At 39.8% G+C, this 14,642-nt stretch overlaps 2 protein-coding genes across 3 annotated transcripts; one reads left to right on the top strand and one right to left on the bottom strand.

Annotated features, from left to right (window-relative positions):
- Window positions 1-199: 199 nt before the first annotated feature.
- On the top strand, window positions 200-4,014 carry LOC145902584 (protein fuzzy homolog). The gene is made up of 9 exons (XM_082990617.1): window positions 200-314; window positions 433-561; window positions 1,022-1,204; window positions 1,385-1,477; window positions 1,648-1,742; window positions 1,971-2,099; window positions 2,305-2,507; window positions 2,705-2,962; window positions 3,411-4,014. Exons 1-9 carry the CDS (start codon window positions 248-250, stop codon window positions 3,661-3,663), a joined length of 1,410 nt encoding a protein of 469 aa, XP_082846743.1. The 5' UTR covers window positions 200-247; the 3' UTR covers window positions 3,664-4,014.
- Window positions 4,015-4,333: 319 nt separating this feature from the next.
- LOC145902664 (ciliary microtubule inner protein 2C-like) lies at window positions 4,334-8,695 on the bottom strand. 2 transcript variants are annotated; one of them, XM_082990721.1, is made up of 6 exons: window positions 8,680-8,695; window positions 7,591-7,707; window positions 7,214-7,349; window positions 6,791-6,931; window positions 6,468-6,580; window positions 4,334-4,981 (listed from the first exon to the last, which is right to left on the bottom strand). In XM_082990721.1, the coding sequence occupies exons 2-6, from the start codon at window positions 7,662-7,664 to the stop codon at window positions 4,825-4,827; spliced, it is 621 nt and encodes a 206-aa protein (XP_082846847.1). In that variant the 5' UTR covers window positions 7,665-7,707; window positions 8,680-8,695; the 3' UTR covers window positions 4,334-4,824. The 2 variants fall into 2 exon arrangements, with proteins under 2 accessions (XP_082846847.1, XP_082846848.1); XM_082990722.1 differs by lacking the exon at window positions 4,334-4,981 and adding an exon at window positions 5,606-6,130.
- Window positions 8,696-14,642: the final 5,947 nt, after the last annotated feature.

Genomic DNA, 14,642 nt, shown 5'->3' with positions numbered 1-14,642 from the left:
TTAGCATAAACACCATATTTGCCATTTTGTGAAACATAGTTTTAAAACTAAAATGTTCTTAAACTATTAATTTTTATGTAACAAGAAAAATTAAATACGATTACATACAATTCGGAAAACAATAACAACACGGAAATCGTTTCTCGTAAAAAAAAGTTAAATATCCAAAACAATAAATACCGTTTCACTTGAGTAGTCACGGCTCTAAGCGAACGTTTGATGTTAAAAATGTGACTGTAACATAGACATGGCAGACCATATAGTCTGCATTTCTGCTGCTGGTGGAATACCTCTGTTGACAAGAACGAAACCAGGTTTTGTTTTTTATTGTATTTTGATGTTGAGTTGATCTTACGGATGTGTTTTGGTTTCATTTTTTTTGAATTGGGTGCAATTTTATAACAGCTTTAAAGATCAATGTTTTTCTTTAAGGATGTCAACCACTTTCTTTTCCCGTGGTCGGTTCCTTAAACGGTGTTCACATGTTCGGACTGAATAGAGATGTTAAGTTAATCAGCACTTTATCTTCAGACCACCGCATTGTATGGAAAATATATGAAGGTATTGCATGCAGTTTTTTTCTTAAGTATGCTTTAAGCTTTAATCATGGTGTCCACAAGGCTTTACTGGTAAGCCCGGCAATTTGACCTAAGCATACAACAAGTTTCTATATTTTGTGTACGTAGGGTCCTCAGGTTGACAGAGTTGGCCCTTTTTCTGTTCTGTCACTAACTCTAAATCAGCCAAACTCAGAAATCCTGATATTTTAGATAAAATAAAGTGCAGCTACCAAAAATTTTAACTTTATAAGTTCTGTGTGTTGATGATATCGTTTCGAAATGAACAAAAGTGCAAAGCTGTAAAAGTCTATTTGACTCTTTTTAAAGTTAAAAGTTTTAAAATATGAAACATACGAAACTCATGTTGCCTGTGAACACTGACATCACATCACTTTAAATCATTTTATGCAGAATATCAAAAACTGTTTGATCTATTCAAAGTTTTAAACTGTGCTTTGCAGATAGCATTGTTCTAATTGCTGTGGCACCATGTGAAGACCGGTTGTGTGGCCACCTAACTGAACACAGCCATAACCCAGCACTTGACTTGGAGAAAAATTCAAGAAATGCTGCGTCAACTGTTAGTGATGCTCACCTCCTGCGCCTACTTGATAATGTCTTCCATTCTCTAGTTCTGTTAACTGGTTAGTATAACAATATTGTGGCAGTTCTACAAGTCTCATACTGTACCCTACCATGCAAACTTATCTACAGTTTGTAACTTAGTAAGTACGAGACTCGTATGCAACTGTGTTTGTTCTACTACTAGCATGTAATGAAGATGTTTTGGAAGTTGGTACTCAGGGTTTAATACTTGTTTGCAGGCCTAAATGAACTTACAAGTACGCAAAATATTGATCGCCTGAAAAAGGATCTGCGAGCCTGTTACAAAATTGTGGATACATTTCTGGACACTTGTAAGTTTTGTGATGAACTTGTTGTTTGTATGGAACAAGCGTCGGCAAGAATGTAGTTGGTTATGCCAAACAGGCATATAATTAAAAGCATATTTAGAGGAATATAATTTCCCTAAAAGCTGCATGGATTGAGTGCATTACAAGCCATTTTCCTAAATGTTGTGTTTCAGCATATGTGGAAAACCATGAATTGTCACTCAAACTTTTTGGAGGCCTGACGCACAGTGTGGATGTGGTGCTAAATGAAGATGCGAAACTTTTGCATGTACGTATCACGTATGGTTTATTCATGCAACCTGCAATTTCACAGTTTTTGTTTAATACTGTTTAGCAAATTGTTCAAACTTGTTGTAAAGACCCATTTTTGTTTGTGTTTGATTAAATAAGGTAAAGTTTTATTTGCAGTTAAAGTACAACAATAAAATTTAAGAAACACCCGTTTTCAGGGTATAAATAATGTATGCATAAGCTACCATTTGACCAATTTCTGCAGGAGCACCTTCAGGCATTTGTTGAAGCTGCAGACAGTACATATGGGTGTTTGGTGGTTAATGGAAAAGTTGTGTGTGCCACTGAAAAGTGGTGGATGTTGACTGGCCAGGAACTGGCATTGCTTGGAAGGGTATGATTTTTATTACTTGCAAAACTTTTTGTGTTGAATTAGTGTTAAGGTATGATGTTACCAACTGGCTTTAAAGATTAAATGCACCTCAAACAAGTCACAGAGGGAACAGTTTAATTTAATCAGGACAGTGCATATTTTGCTTGTTAACCATTGCTCCGAACAATACCTGTACAACAAAGCATAACAGCACTAATTTTTTTAGCTGATCAGCATTGCACCTTCCTCTGTGACTTCGTCAGACATAGCTGTCTACCTGCCTCACAGCAGTCCTAATATCCCCCACCGACTCCTTATTTTTACCCTTGTGACAGGAGTGGGTATGGGCAAGACAGGAGGTGTGCGTGTTTGTGTGCTGTGCGGGCCGCAACCTTCTTTAGCCCATGTGCAGAATTCCTATGTGGAAAGGTTTGTGATAATTGTAGTGTTAAACCAAGATCAGTTTATTTTTGGTTGTCGCAGAAAGTAAGCTGGTTTTCTCATAAAGAAGTTAACTTCTTCACCAAAGCAAGCTTTTAAAACTATTCCTTGCAAACTTTACAATATTATTCGGTCGGAAGTGAAAAAGGAACAAAGGCTACCCATAAACTGCCAATGTTCAATAGGTTCTGGGGACCAGGCACGAGCACACTGCAGAAATGCGTGCTGTCAGAAAACATACCGCCCTCGGTTAAATCGAGTCTTCCGAGTGCGTTGCTGGGTTTTTTGCTCATCGATGCCGAAGCACATCGCTGTCTCTGCCTGATCAACCCACAAACTGGAACGGAACAAAATGACAACATGAAACGACGGAAGCAACAGAAGGGCGACAAGGAGAAGGTCGATTCGGCGTGGGTCCATACCAAGCTCAGCGAGTTCTACAAGTAGGTTGTTCTACACGTACTTTATTTTTCATGATTTCTGGCACAATTAACGTGATTTTTTTGTCCGACGTTTTATCCGCTATTCAGCTAGACTTCATCAGGGTAAACTCTACGTTAATTGTGTCTGAAGGACAGATTAGTAAATTATGATATATCTGGCAGCAACAGCAACATAATGTTCTACGTACGTGTGTATGGAGATTAAGCGCGTCTAGCGCTGATTTTTACTCCAATAATCAAAAAGGAAGAGACACAAACTGAAGTAAATAAAATTGTCTTGCTCGCCTTAAAGGGGTCCTGCAAGCCAACGCCTTTCGCTAATACAGGCTTCTAACAATTTCACCCGAGCGTCCTGTCGGTCCCCATATTGTACAAGTAGCAAATGGCCGCTCTGAATAAGTAAGATCTACAGTTTTTCCTGTAAAAACTCCTTCATTTGTGTTCACAGGCACGTTGTTGGCACGTCATTTCCGCTACCCGACAGCGTGGAAGAAACCCCAGTACCCCTGGATGACCTTTCACCCCACGCAGGATTGGCTCACTACCGGTGTATGGCGTCACACAAGTGCTACGCTCTCTGGCGCCCTCCAAACCAATTTTTCGCTCTTTACAAATCCGATGCCCCGACTTTTGCGTTGCAAAGTTTAAGCGAAAGTTCCCTGGACAGTCTGTGCAAATGCGGCGCCTTGTCTAGCTTATGAAGACGGCCTATATACCACCCTTACTTCCATCCAAGAGTCGTGATTTTTATTTTGCGTATCTTGGGTCGTGACGTCATAACAATGCAAGTGCTGGAATTTTTTTGTGCGTTAAATTGCTGAATTTAACAGGTGGTTTTCCAAACCGCGAAAATTTGAACGAGATAACAGGAAATGCCTTGGGCAGTTGCTGGAATTGAAATGGTTCGCTAAATTTGGAAGTATGGAAAACCACACGGTGGCCCAGATTGTTCATTAATATCGTTGTTTGTTTACTTGTACATCCGAATCTTTTTATAAATTTATATTTTTAGAACTTTTGTGTTTTGTGCATAAAGTCGACGAGGTTGGTGGAGTTAAGTTGTAATATTCCCTTGGTTTTAGCGAAGCCAGTTCTGAAACTTTTCCAGACGACTTACTTTGGTTTGCCCAATATAATTTGCTGGAAGTACATGGCAATATGCATCTTTAAAATCGGTGTAGTTGTTACGCCTCTGCGGGCACTAGTGATGTTCCCAGTTCCAAATTATCCGGCCCGGCCGGATCCGGATAGTTATCAATCAAATCCGGCCGAATAATTTGGATCCGGCAGTTTGTTAACACCGATTCGTACATTTTATCGGTATAGCAAAAATGTTTGATTGCCAAACAGAATGCTTTGTTAAGGTTAGCCTGTCATGAGTGGAACAAATAAACGTGGGCATTTATTAATATGGTATAACAAGTCACGAAAAACCTTAATAACAAACAACAGAAAAATCGGCTAGTATCACAGACTGGGTCCCAAAACGAGTAATTTGTGAAATGTTTGTCCGCTTTTAGGACAAAATGCTTTCCCAACTATCCGGTAAAATTAAGTGTGTTATCCGGCCGAGTCCGGCTAATGAAAATTGGTCAATACCCGGCGCAACACATCACTAGCGGGGACCGCATCGCTGGCAAAGTTCCCTCTTTCGGAAAACAACTCTTCCCAGAAGCAGTAGGCTTATTCATTGACGTAAAAAGAAAAGTCGCAGAACGTACGTCCACGCAGAGACTGGAAATGCCAAAATGTGACTCACACAAAAACAATCTCGGCGGCTTTAATCTCAGACAAGCGTAAACAGAAACAGTTAAAACATCAAAAAAGAATTCTCGAGGCGTCTGCGTTTGGCGATCGGTAATTTAACGCTCCTCAAAGTGGACGTCACGCATGGCGCGGTCTCGAACGCTGGAATTGGGATCAAATCGTTGGCGCATGGCGATTGTCCTGGAGTGAGCGTCTGTCACGTTCTGTACGTCCACGTCCGAACTTCTGGCCAAACGGGTTGGTTCCAACGAGCTGCAACGCGGATTTGGTGTTTATGCAATTCGTTACTTTAAAGATTTACGCAAATTTATGCAAAAATTCAGTAGGTTACTTTTGAGTATTTCTACTTTTAATAAAAGTGGTTTATAGCGTCTACGTGTAACGTTGTGTGTTAGGTTGTACAAAGCATTAGAAAAGCATAGTGGTTTGTACAAAGTACGCATCTATCGTATAGTAATAAAATTATATAGTAGATTGGGACGTTAGTTGTTACATCGCAATTTTGTCTGGGGTAATCATAACTTGATGAACTTTACATCTTTCAAACATGATCAAGTTTATCTATACATATTACCTATTGCCAAAAATCATTTTTGACCATCATTATATTTACCTCACAGAGACAATTGACAAAAGGCAACTTAAAAGTTTGTTTTAAAACCTGCTTATGCTACTTTGTTCAGGTTTTGCCACTGCAAAAATTATTGCGCTTTAATTTTTTAGGATAAACCAAACAAATTTTTTTTTTCTTCCAAAATAAAATGTTGTTCGAGAACCACGGCACGCTAATTATATTCGAATTATAAATCTCTCCATCAATATTCACAGCAACTCCATTCCGACACAAACAAGCAAAACTCATGCAAGAAAATAAAAAACATAACTTTGTATTTTGTGCAAAAAAGCAAAATCAAACAAAAGGCAAACTTAAGGAAATGACACAAGCAAAACTCAAAACGACAAACTTAAAACAAAACTATGCAGTCTGCTTACTATACAATATCCTACTATGAAAGATGACAGTACCAATTAGGTAATAAAGCACCAACAATTAAAGGGAAAACAAATATAAGTGCTTGGCTTGGTTATTTGGATAGTTTTTACAGGTGCTGGCCTTTTACATGGTTTTGCAACAAATCGGCTAAAAATTATATTGGTACTTTTGCAACGTTAGCCACATCAAGTGGTAATCGCAATGACAATATTTGAACGCCACTTAAATCAGGACAATAGCCACGACGGCCACATGCTTATTAGACCAATTTGGAAGTGCCTTCCCTGTAGAACATCAACACTTGCTTGTGATTCTTAACTCTAGGTGGCGCCCGGTGATCAACAGCATAAGTTGACGTCACTGGAGCGCAACCCGCGCTCTTTTTCGATCGATGCTTGTCTTTGACACTTGGTAAGAAATATTTTCCAACTCATGAAATGAAAGTTTGTAATGTGGGCTTGGTGGGCATGGCCGGAAGTGGTGAAAACACACTAAAATATGTTCACGGAAAGTGTGGAAACGCGTTTTATTGGGATTAATTGTAGACTTTTTATTAAGATCTATTTTTGCTCCATGCATACCCTATATATGTTTGACATCTAAGTATACATTTGTCAAAGTGTAGTCAAGTGTTAACATAAGCCCGTAATATAGGATTACAAAACAAAAAAGTAACTCAAAAACGAAAGCAAACACTGCGCAAACGAAATTCAAATGCACACGAAGAGTAAAACTGATACTTACACCCCAGGTAAACCGGCGAAACGTTCTTCAGCTTTAATCGGGATTACGAAGAAGCTTTGACCCTTCACGGTCCCCGTCTTATCGCGATAGGAATCCCTGTGCGACTGCGACATCTGGCGGTAACATAATAATATACTTGTGGCTGTCAAAAAATTATATCTGTCTGTTCTGTTGTTTTTGAGAACGTTCTAGGTTTACAAAATGCTTTCAAAATTATTACTAACTGACAAGACTATGTCTTAACAAAACAATGTAAACAAGAAAAGTTGGGTGAGTGCATGCTGTGTAGGTTAATTGAACGTTAAACTAGTTTTGGGACTCACCGTGTCCAATTCCTGAAGATTTCTCGTTCTGTCGTAGTCGACGTTGAAACGGCTCCAAGTAGGTGTCGTCCTATACTTTTCCCTAGTCCTTGTTCGGTTGCCGAGCACCAGAGACGGATCGTACGTGTAAATAGTTGGGAACTGAACGAATATGGCGTAAGAGGCTTACAGAGAAAATCGAATTTACCCAATGTGCATTACTATAGCCCGGCAATTCTTCTCAAACGTACCACGCTTAAAGACTTAACATAATAAAGATTATAGGCTCATAAACCTTGTGCATCCGGTACTCTAGCGTAAAGTTAAATAGAGATCTTGTAATTCATGTTTAAACCGTTGAAATGCTGTCAGGCAAATGTTGATTAGTTTCCACAATGATCGGAAAGACCCCAGGAATTTTAAAAAAAAACAACAACAACTCACTTCTCCACCCCTGGCACTGTACGTAGACTTGCTTGTATTGAGGGTGGCCGATCGAAAGTCCTGGAAATATTTGAGGGTTGCGTTGCCGTAAGTGTCGCCGTATTTGTACATCAGGTTGGGCACGTACCCTCTGTAACTGTAAGCAGAAAACTAATTACATTTCGCCATGATTGTTCGTCTTATTTGGGGCCCCTAATATATAGTGTATCATATCACACTTTTCGAAGACTCGTATATATAAAAATTAGCAGAAATATAAAAAATGACAAGGTTATTGTTTCTGTAAAATGGAGCATAAGGACAACGGCTTTTCAAAACGATAAAATCATATTAGGCTCAATTTAGTTGTCCTGAAGTCATGTTGCAGGGATCCTTACCCTGGCATTATAGCTGGTGGTATGTAAGTTGCATTGTGTGTCGTTATCAGCGTTCCGGCGCTTCTGGATGCCATGTTTTCTTCAAAGTACGATTAATAAATATGTTCCTACAGAGACCTGAAAAGCAAGCATTCCATCCTTTAAAAAGCACCATAATAACGGAAGCCTGCACGGACTTGCCCGAACCAGCACCGACATGTCTAAAGCTTTCCATTCCCAGTGGCTATTTTTTATTACTGTTACTTGTATGCTACACTGCTAAATATAACATACCACATATGCGACAACTTAGTTGTTTCTATAGTCATAGATTTGATGGCAGACAACTGAAAACGCACAGCAGCCAAACGCAATAAAAACATCTCCATTGAAAGCCGTCGTTCAACGTTAGTCTACTCTGAAAAACACAGAAACTAACCCCCACTGCAACGACGGAAATGTCACCTCCGTATGACCGAATGATACGACCGTCTTGCCAAATTACGCCCGAGCGCAACAATCAAACCGCCAACCCCCGCCCGACTGCGAACATAGTCATAACAAGGCCCGTTGAAAAGGAACAATGGGAAAGGCACTTGCCAGCGTAAGGCGATATTGAGAGAGGCGAATGGCTGCTCGCGTCGTATAATAAACAGAGCCTCTTGTGCCCTCACAATCGCTACTATTTAAGTAGGCGCGCGGAGACTGGAAGTGAAAGTGGCTTGTGACAAAGCAAGTGGATATTGTTTCTATGTGCCAGTCGATATAGCTCTCTCGTGGCTATTGTAACATTGGTAAAAAAATATCTACAAAGCGATTTTTTCATGTGAATGTAATATTTACGTGCAATTAATTGAGGATGAGACGCTTCATGCGTTTTAACTGTTAAGGGGGAGGTTTGCGTTTAAAATAATTTGACCACTAGTGGGTGACGTAGAGTAAATTTAAGAATGCTATTCGAGCACAGGCAGGATCGTCAAACGTTTCGTATTTAAAAACAACGGAAAAGAGTTTAATGTTAAGTCAAACAAATAATTACACCTCTTTTCGATGAACCAAAATCCTAAATTGTTAACGATTCGCCTTTAAAAAATATACACAAAATCTTACCTGTTCAAGAGTCCGCACAAAACAACCCAACAAGCCATAACAAACGCGTTATTAACAAACTCACGTAAACTTAACCGCCCTGTGACGTGACAAAGGGCATTCAACGCGTCACAAATCATCAGTCTGCGAGGAAAATCTGCTTTTCTCGACCAGGCCAGCATCATTTTCCTCTGAAATTGCGCATTATCAGTCGGTATGTAACATTATCCGTCTTTAGCGGCAACGGCAAAGGTTTAAGGCACTTAAGCTAGTTTCTGATTTCGCCGATAAGATAGCACGTTGTGCTGAAACAAGCTTGCAAGTCGTGCTTTGGGATGTTCTCTTTGTATTTTGAAAACTTATGTGAATTTGTTCACATAGCACTTTTTTTCAACCGTACGTTGTGTTACACTAAAGGTGCCTATTCACTTGAAGTTTTTGCTCTAAAAAGTTTATTATATTGTTGTTGTGAATTTATTTGGGCCATTTGTACCTTTGTGTGCCAAGTCAAAAAAACATCTGTGTCAAATTAAAAGACATTCGGAAAATATGAAAATTAGGGGATCATCGTTATTGTAACGCAAAAGCAAAACATATCCTGCATCCAGGATTGCGCCGCAAAACTTTTTGCTGGCGAACTGAACATTGGCTGAAAGCAACATGCTTCCGTTTCGAGTGGAAAATTTTAACATGCAAATGAGCCAACCGAAAGGAAAGGACCCGGGGGATTGAGACGGAATTGGTGTGGTGCGCATGAACAAGCATAACGTGACAAAGCTCGATGCAACGCAATTAACGAAGTATTACTCGGGCTTAAACTACCAGTAAACTGGAGTCACTGCCCGATTAGCACAAAAATATTTAGGCTTACGAAATATGACAAATATATTAAAAACATTCGTTTTCATCAACATGATGTATTTATTTTTTTAACTGGTGATATCCAATAGCTGTTATCGTTTTGATGCATCATACCTGTTTAAGGTAATCCGACATGGCCCTAATTCTCAGCAACGCATCAGGAAACTGAAAGCGAAAACACGCAATTCAAGAATTCGAGGAATTGACTCCATACAGCCTGATGAAGAATGCGGCGATTCTAAAGGTCACAAGTCATGTCATGCGTGGGTTGGAATGGCTTCGTACAACTTTCAAATTTGCGGCCAGATCGAAAATACGTTGAAGTTCGGTCGATTGACAACTAGATGTTTCGGCCAATGGACATTTTCTTCACGTACAATAACGCGAAACACAGAAAAGTGAATTTTATTTCTATTTACAGTAGAAATACACAGTGGTCCGGAGATAACTATACAAAATAGCATATATTTCTGTTTATTTGCAAAAAAATCCATAAAACATCAGACATTTAGTGAGCTTTCTTTTGGTTTTCAAAATTTACACAACGATTGGTAGGGAATAGGGAAGCTTGTTTTTGCTTCATTTGCAAAAGAGTGACCCATGCTGAACTGTCAAATGATGGATTGAAAACCGTAATTCGTAAAGTGTCGCAAACAACAACAATTCTCCAGAGACGGTTTCACTGAATGCGGTTTCAAAACAAGTTTGACGTCACCGTTCGTTCGAAATACAAACCTTCCCGAGAAAAGCGGAAAAATACAGACAATTTAACATTTACTTAACATTGAGGTTTCGTAAGAATTTACGTAACATGTTTTGCACCCGCAGTACTAGTAGTGACCAAGTAGGAGAAATCGGCCTTTTTGATAACTGGTATTGTGGTATATGAACAAAACTTCCGATCATGGCCGCAAAAATAGCGGCAAATTTCGAACTCCGTTTACTCTGTCGGTGAAAAACAACACAAAATCCACCACAGGAGAGGCATTGTCGCTCGACAACGTTACGAAACAAGTTTTTAAACAAAGTTGTTTTGACCGGTGAACTCTGCGACCTCGATTCGGTGTCCCTTGGAATATGCAGCTTGTGTCGTTTTTATTCGGTAAAACGAAAAAATGAATTTGAATTGAATACCCAAATAGTTCACATGCAATGTGTGGACAAGTCACAGTTACACAATACACGCTTCATTATCCGGGTTTTAATATGTTTAACGCGAAAACAGGATATTTTAAAGCATTGCGGCCGAACAAAAATCTTTCAAAAATGTCCCAAAAAGGTGTTTTCACCACCGACTTACATAGGTCCGTGTGGCTGTAATTTCTGTTTTTCTCAATTACCCCTTCCCACAATCACAATTACGGTGGGTTTAATTCAAGGAACAACTTGCAAAGTCACGAGGCGCAATGAGTGTTGGGCGCAAATATACTCGACAGCAGGAGGTAGGAATTTCCGTTTAATCGTGGGCTAATAGCGGGTTGCGACGGCCGCTACAAGTTCAAAAACACTCTTTCAACACGTACGTCGCGCGATTTGCGAGCTTCGGTCATTGTGACAACACAATCGCTCAACACCTTGTTGTGCGCTACGGGGAATTCGCAGCTCCGACAGCGTTGCCAAAGGCAGTTTGCAGGAATTAACGTGCAGCATTTGGCATTGGCGTGATGGTGTGGTCTGACCAAACATAGTTGGCCCGAGTCACAACACCACTTCCTGTCACCATATCAGTGCAACTGTGATGAAGAATTTCCGTCTGGCTTTTCCGCTGGTTTTCCAATTTTTTGGAAACGTGGTGTTTCAAACGGAGAAAAGATTTTACCTCTCCGAACCTGATTATCCATAACAGGTTGATCCCAAAATAGACATGAATACCTAGTAAAATCCTCTTGTTTCGCGCGCAAAAAGATTGCATGTTTCACCAAATTATAAAACATTTTATTAATAAACATTTCTATGTTTATATTCGTCATTGCCTTTCTGGATGAACACAAATCTTCACCTCATGTAATATCTTCCACAAATACAGAGTAAATTTAGCGCAAGTTGAATGTGACATTTAGAGAAACTTGCGAGAGATCTGCTTGTTTGCAACACCAACAGATTAAACCGCGTTGATTGGTGATAACGACACGAGAATTACGGCCTGGACGAGACTATACTGCAACCGCTTCCGTCTGATGACTCGTACATCGATAATGAGTTGGCTAATGATAAAGCAGACGTTTTCGATGTATACCATGGATAGTTGGATTATAACCGAAATGTATGAATATTTTGAGATTTACAGATACAATTGCGTTTTTTTCTAATGTAGCCATTTATAACGAACGGAACAATGCGAACATTTTTCTTACAAATATATCCAAAAATAGTTTACTTCAAAATTTCGGTATCAATAGCTGATGAAGTCTCGCCGCATGGCAGACGAAACGTCGAAAAAATACAGCACGTATATTTCATTTTTAAATTGCAATATACATTTTAAATTGCAATATGCCTGGCAGCAACAGGAATTTCAATTTTCCTACAACCAGGTTAAAGACAGCCACAGTATTACATGTCTAAGATCCCGTTTCTCGGCGACATTCGTTTGGCGTTGAAGACCTTCAAAGGTTGCGGTTTGCACGGTGTTGTCAAATCCATAATGAACACCTGCGCATTGTAAAGGAATTTGTTGAAGTTGTTCTTGGTATTTAAAGTCCACAAAAAGGTTTTATTTGCCGTGCGCCCGCAATTAGCTCATCGCAAGATTTCCAACCCCGCAGACAAATATGCCATTTAGGGCAATTTATAACTAAACGCATATACGAATTTCCTTCAGACTTCAGATAAAAACAAGTTTACTTTTGCCAAAATTTATGATAGCTTTTCAAATTTACACCAGACCGATAGGGATCTAGCGAAACATGCCACAACGCAACAATGTGATTGAACGATCCGTTACATGCTCAAAACTAGCGACAGAGTTTTTTTGGAAATTGCTCGGTTGCTGAGAAATGATGACCTATCAGATTGCTTCGAGCCCCCAAGTGCGAAATGATAACGGGAAATTTCAGTGTGGCGAGAAACTTCTTGCTGAACGTTGTCCTTGTCACGTTGACACGGATATTTTTATAGCACACAAAATTGAGGAATTTGCGTAATGAACGATCTTTGTTTCTGATGGGATTTACTTTGACTACAGTATACGTATATAATGCAGTCCGTCGCAAATGCAATTTATTTTTGGCTGCGGTAAGAACACGCAAAATTATGTGTTCTCCTTCCACCCTCATGACAGTTACACACAAGCGATATTGGGCATATATTACCGATTTCCAAACAAAAGTAAGCATTACAGCACAACATGCAAAGCAACATAGTGACTCCACAGCAAATAAAATATAAACATAAACTATGTTAAGAATAAAATGTTCAGAATATTTCGTCCAAACGTTCTGTCCTTGCGAGCAACGATCGCAATCACGTGTTGATTGCATGCAGTTTGCCAAATACGTGACCATGTCCAGGGTTGGGCAAAGGGTAAGGCACCTCGCAAGCAAACATGGATTGCGGCTTAAACAGGTACCAGGTGGTGAAAATGCTGCGAGCACCAAACTCCACTGACCACGCTTGTTGTCGTGATGAGCCCCAACCAGAACTAGATTTATCGCAAGCAAATCAATCATGACCTTTTCGAAACAAAAACAACCAGAAGTTCACAGGCGATTGAACCGAGCCTGACGGGGTTTGCAAGCGTGCCTCAGATAAGTCCGAAATAGATTCTTGTCTCAAGGTATGCGGCAAATCTCGTCGGAGGCGACCGGGTGATCATGCAAAAAGGTTTGCTTACATTCAAGCAGATTGGAGTTAAATCGTCTGCAAGTTGGCGATCGCCCACCCAAATCCTACTTGAGTTCTATTCAAATTTTTTTTGAATGGCAGATTCGGACGGCATGCAAAGAGCTGGAGAAAGTTGCGTTCTTGTGTGTTGGCGTTTTTGGTATTAAAAACGTGACGAAGATTAAAGTACGTGAGTTGCGAATATATATTTCTCGTGCGTTGCCATTAAAAGCGATTTAAGGGCGTGTTAAACGCGACCGTTTGGAACCCAACCTTAATTGACATGTTGGAATGGGTTTTGAGGTAAAACGTGAGATTTAATTATTCATTCCTAAATTATCCAACTCTTGTGTTTGTGACACGAACTTGAGATTATTTTGTATTCCTGTCATATGAAATATGTGCTGCTCGGTCACGCCCATTGCATGCTTTGTGGCTTGTAACATTTTATTTGCAGTCTGGTCGATTAGACGCAGACTTGATCGATTTTGTGACGTTTTTGTAAGTTGTGATTTGTTGAATTCTTGTTTCTCACTGTTTTCATATAGATATATAGTGTGAATGTTTATATTCGCTGGTCTTTATATCTAAAATTTGCAGCACATGGTTAGCCATGAACTACCACATAAACACAAATTTGAACTTCAGATCAAGCAAATTTGGGAACCCCTGGGAAGCACATAATCTTGCACACCCACGAAAAATACCTATACATCGCAGAAGAACGTTTTCAGAAAACTTCCTGCTCAACACAAACCACACAATTTTCGGATTGCGACGTGGACGCGATAAGTGATTCAAAAAACCGCCGTAGTCAATTATTCTCAGCCAAAGGCCCATTTAAGGATTCATGCTTGAATCGTGTCACAAGACCGTCACGTTCACAGAGTTGTGAGCAATTCTGCAATGGCGTCCTGCGGCTTTATGACAGTACAACACAAACAGCTTTCATCTCTTGCGGTCTATCGAACCGTTATTGACGTCAAAATACTGACGAAAGGTTTCATCTTTACATCAAAGATATATTAGCGGTTACAGGCCCAAATATACACCAGACTTCTTGCGGCGTAAACAGGAAACAAGGTGTCCAGATTCTCAAACCATCATGCCATGTAGCAGTCGGCAATGCACAATGAAGATGACAAAGTTGTAGGAAAAGGATTGCAATAATTCCAGAAATGCGTCACCTCTGTGTGCATTAGGAAATGCACAACCTGTAACCCATTACAGGAAACGCCAGTTTCGGAAAATATTAAAGTATTTACACGAATTCTTGCCCTGGTTGAAGCGCATTCGTCATT

The sequence above is a fragment of the Ascidia mentula genome, chromosome 5 (assembly GCF_947561715.1).
Source record: "Ascidia mentula chromosome 5, kaAscMent1.1, whole genome shotgun sequence".
Lineage (NCBI taxonomy): Eukaryota > Metazoa > Chordata > Ascidiacea > Phlebobranchia > Ascidiidae > Ascidia > Ascidia mentula.
Note: the sequence above shows the minus strand (reverse complement) of the source record. Positions and strands in the feature narration are given on the sequence as shown.

What these genes read in the sequence shown, in the direction of transcription:
- LOC145902584 (XM_082990617.1), top strand. Translation starts at nt 248, where the DNA reads ATGGCAGACCATATAGTCTGCATTTCTGCTGCTGGTGGAATACCTCTG. An exon ending in TTCTCTAGTTCTGTTAACTG is followed by an intron (nt 1,205 to 1,384) that starts GTTAGTATAACA and finishes ACTTGTTTGCAG; the next exon opens with GCCTAAATGAACTTACAAGT. An exon ending in AAGCTCAGCGAGTTCTACAA is followed by an intron (nt 2,963 to 3,410) that starts GTAGGTTGTTCT and finishes TTGTGTTCACAG; the next exon opens with GCACGTTGTTGGCACGTCAT.
- LOC145902664 (XM_082990721.1), bottom strand. Translation starts at nt 7,664, where the DNA reads ATGGCATCCAGAAGCGCCGGAACGCTGATAACGACACACAATGCAACT. An exon ending in CCACCAGCTATAATGCCAGG is followed by an intron (nt 7,350 to 7,590) that starts GTAAGGATCCCT and finishes TTCTGCTTACAG; the next exon opens with TTACAGAGGGTACGTGCCCA. An exon ending in ACAGTGCCAGGGGTGGAGAA is followed by an intron (nt 6,932 to 7,213) that starts GTGAGTTGTTGT and finishes ATATTCGTTCAG; the next exon opens with TTCCCAACTATTTACACGTA.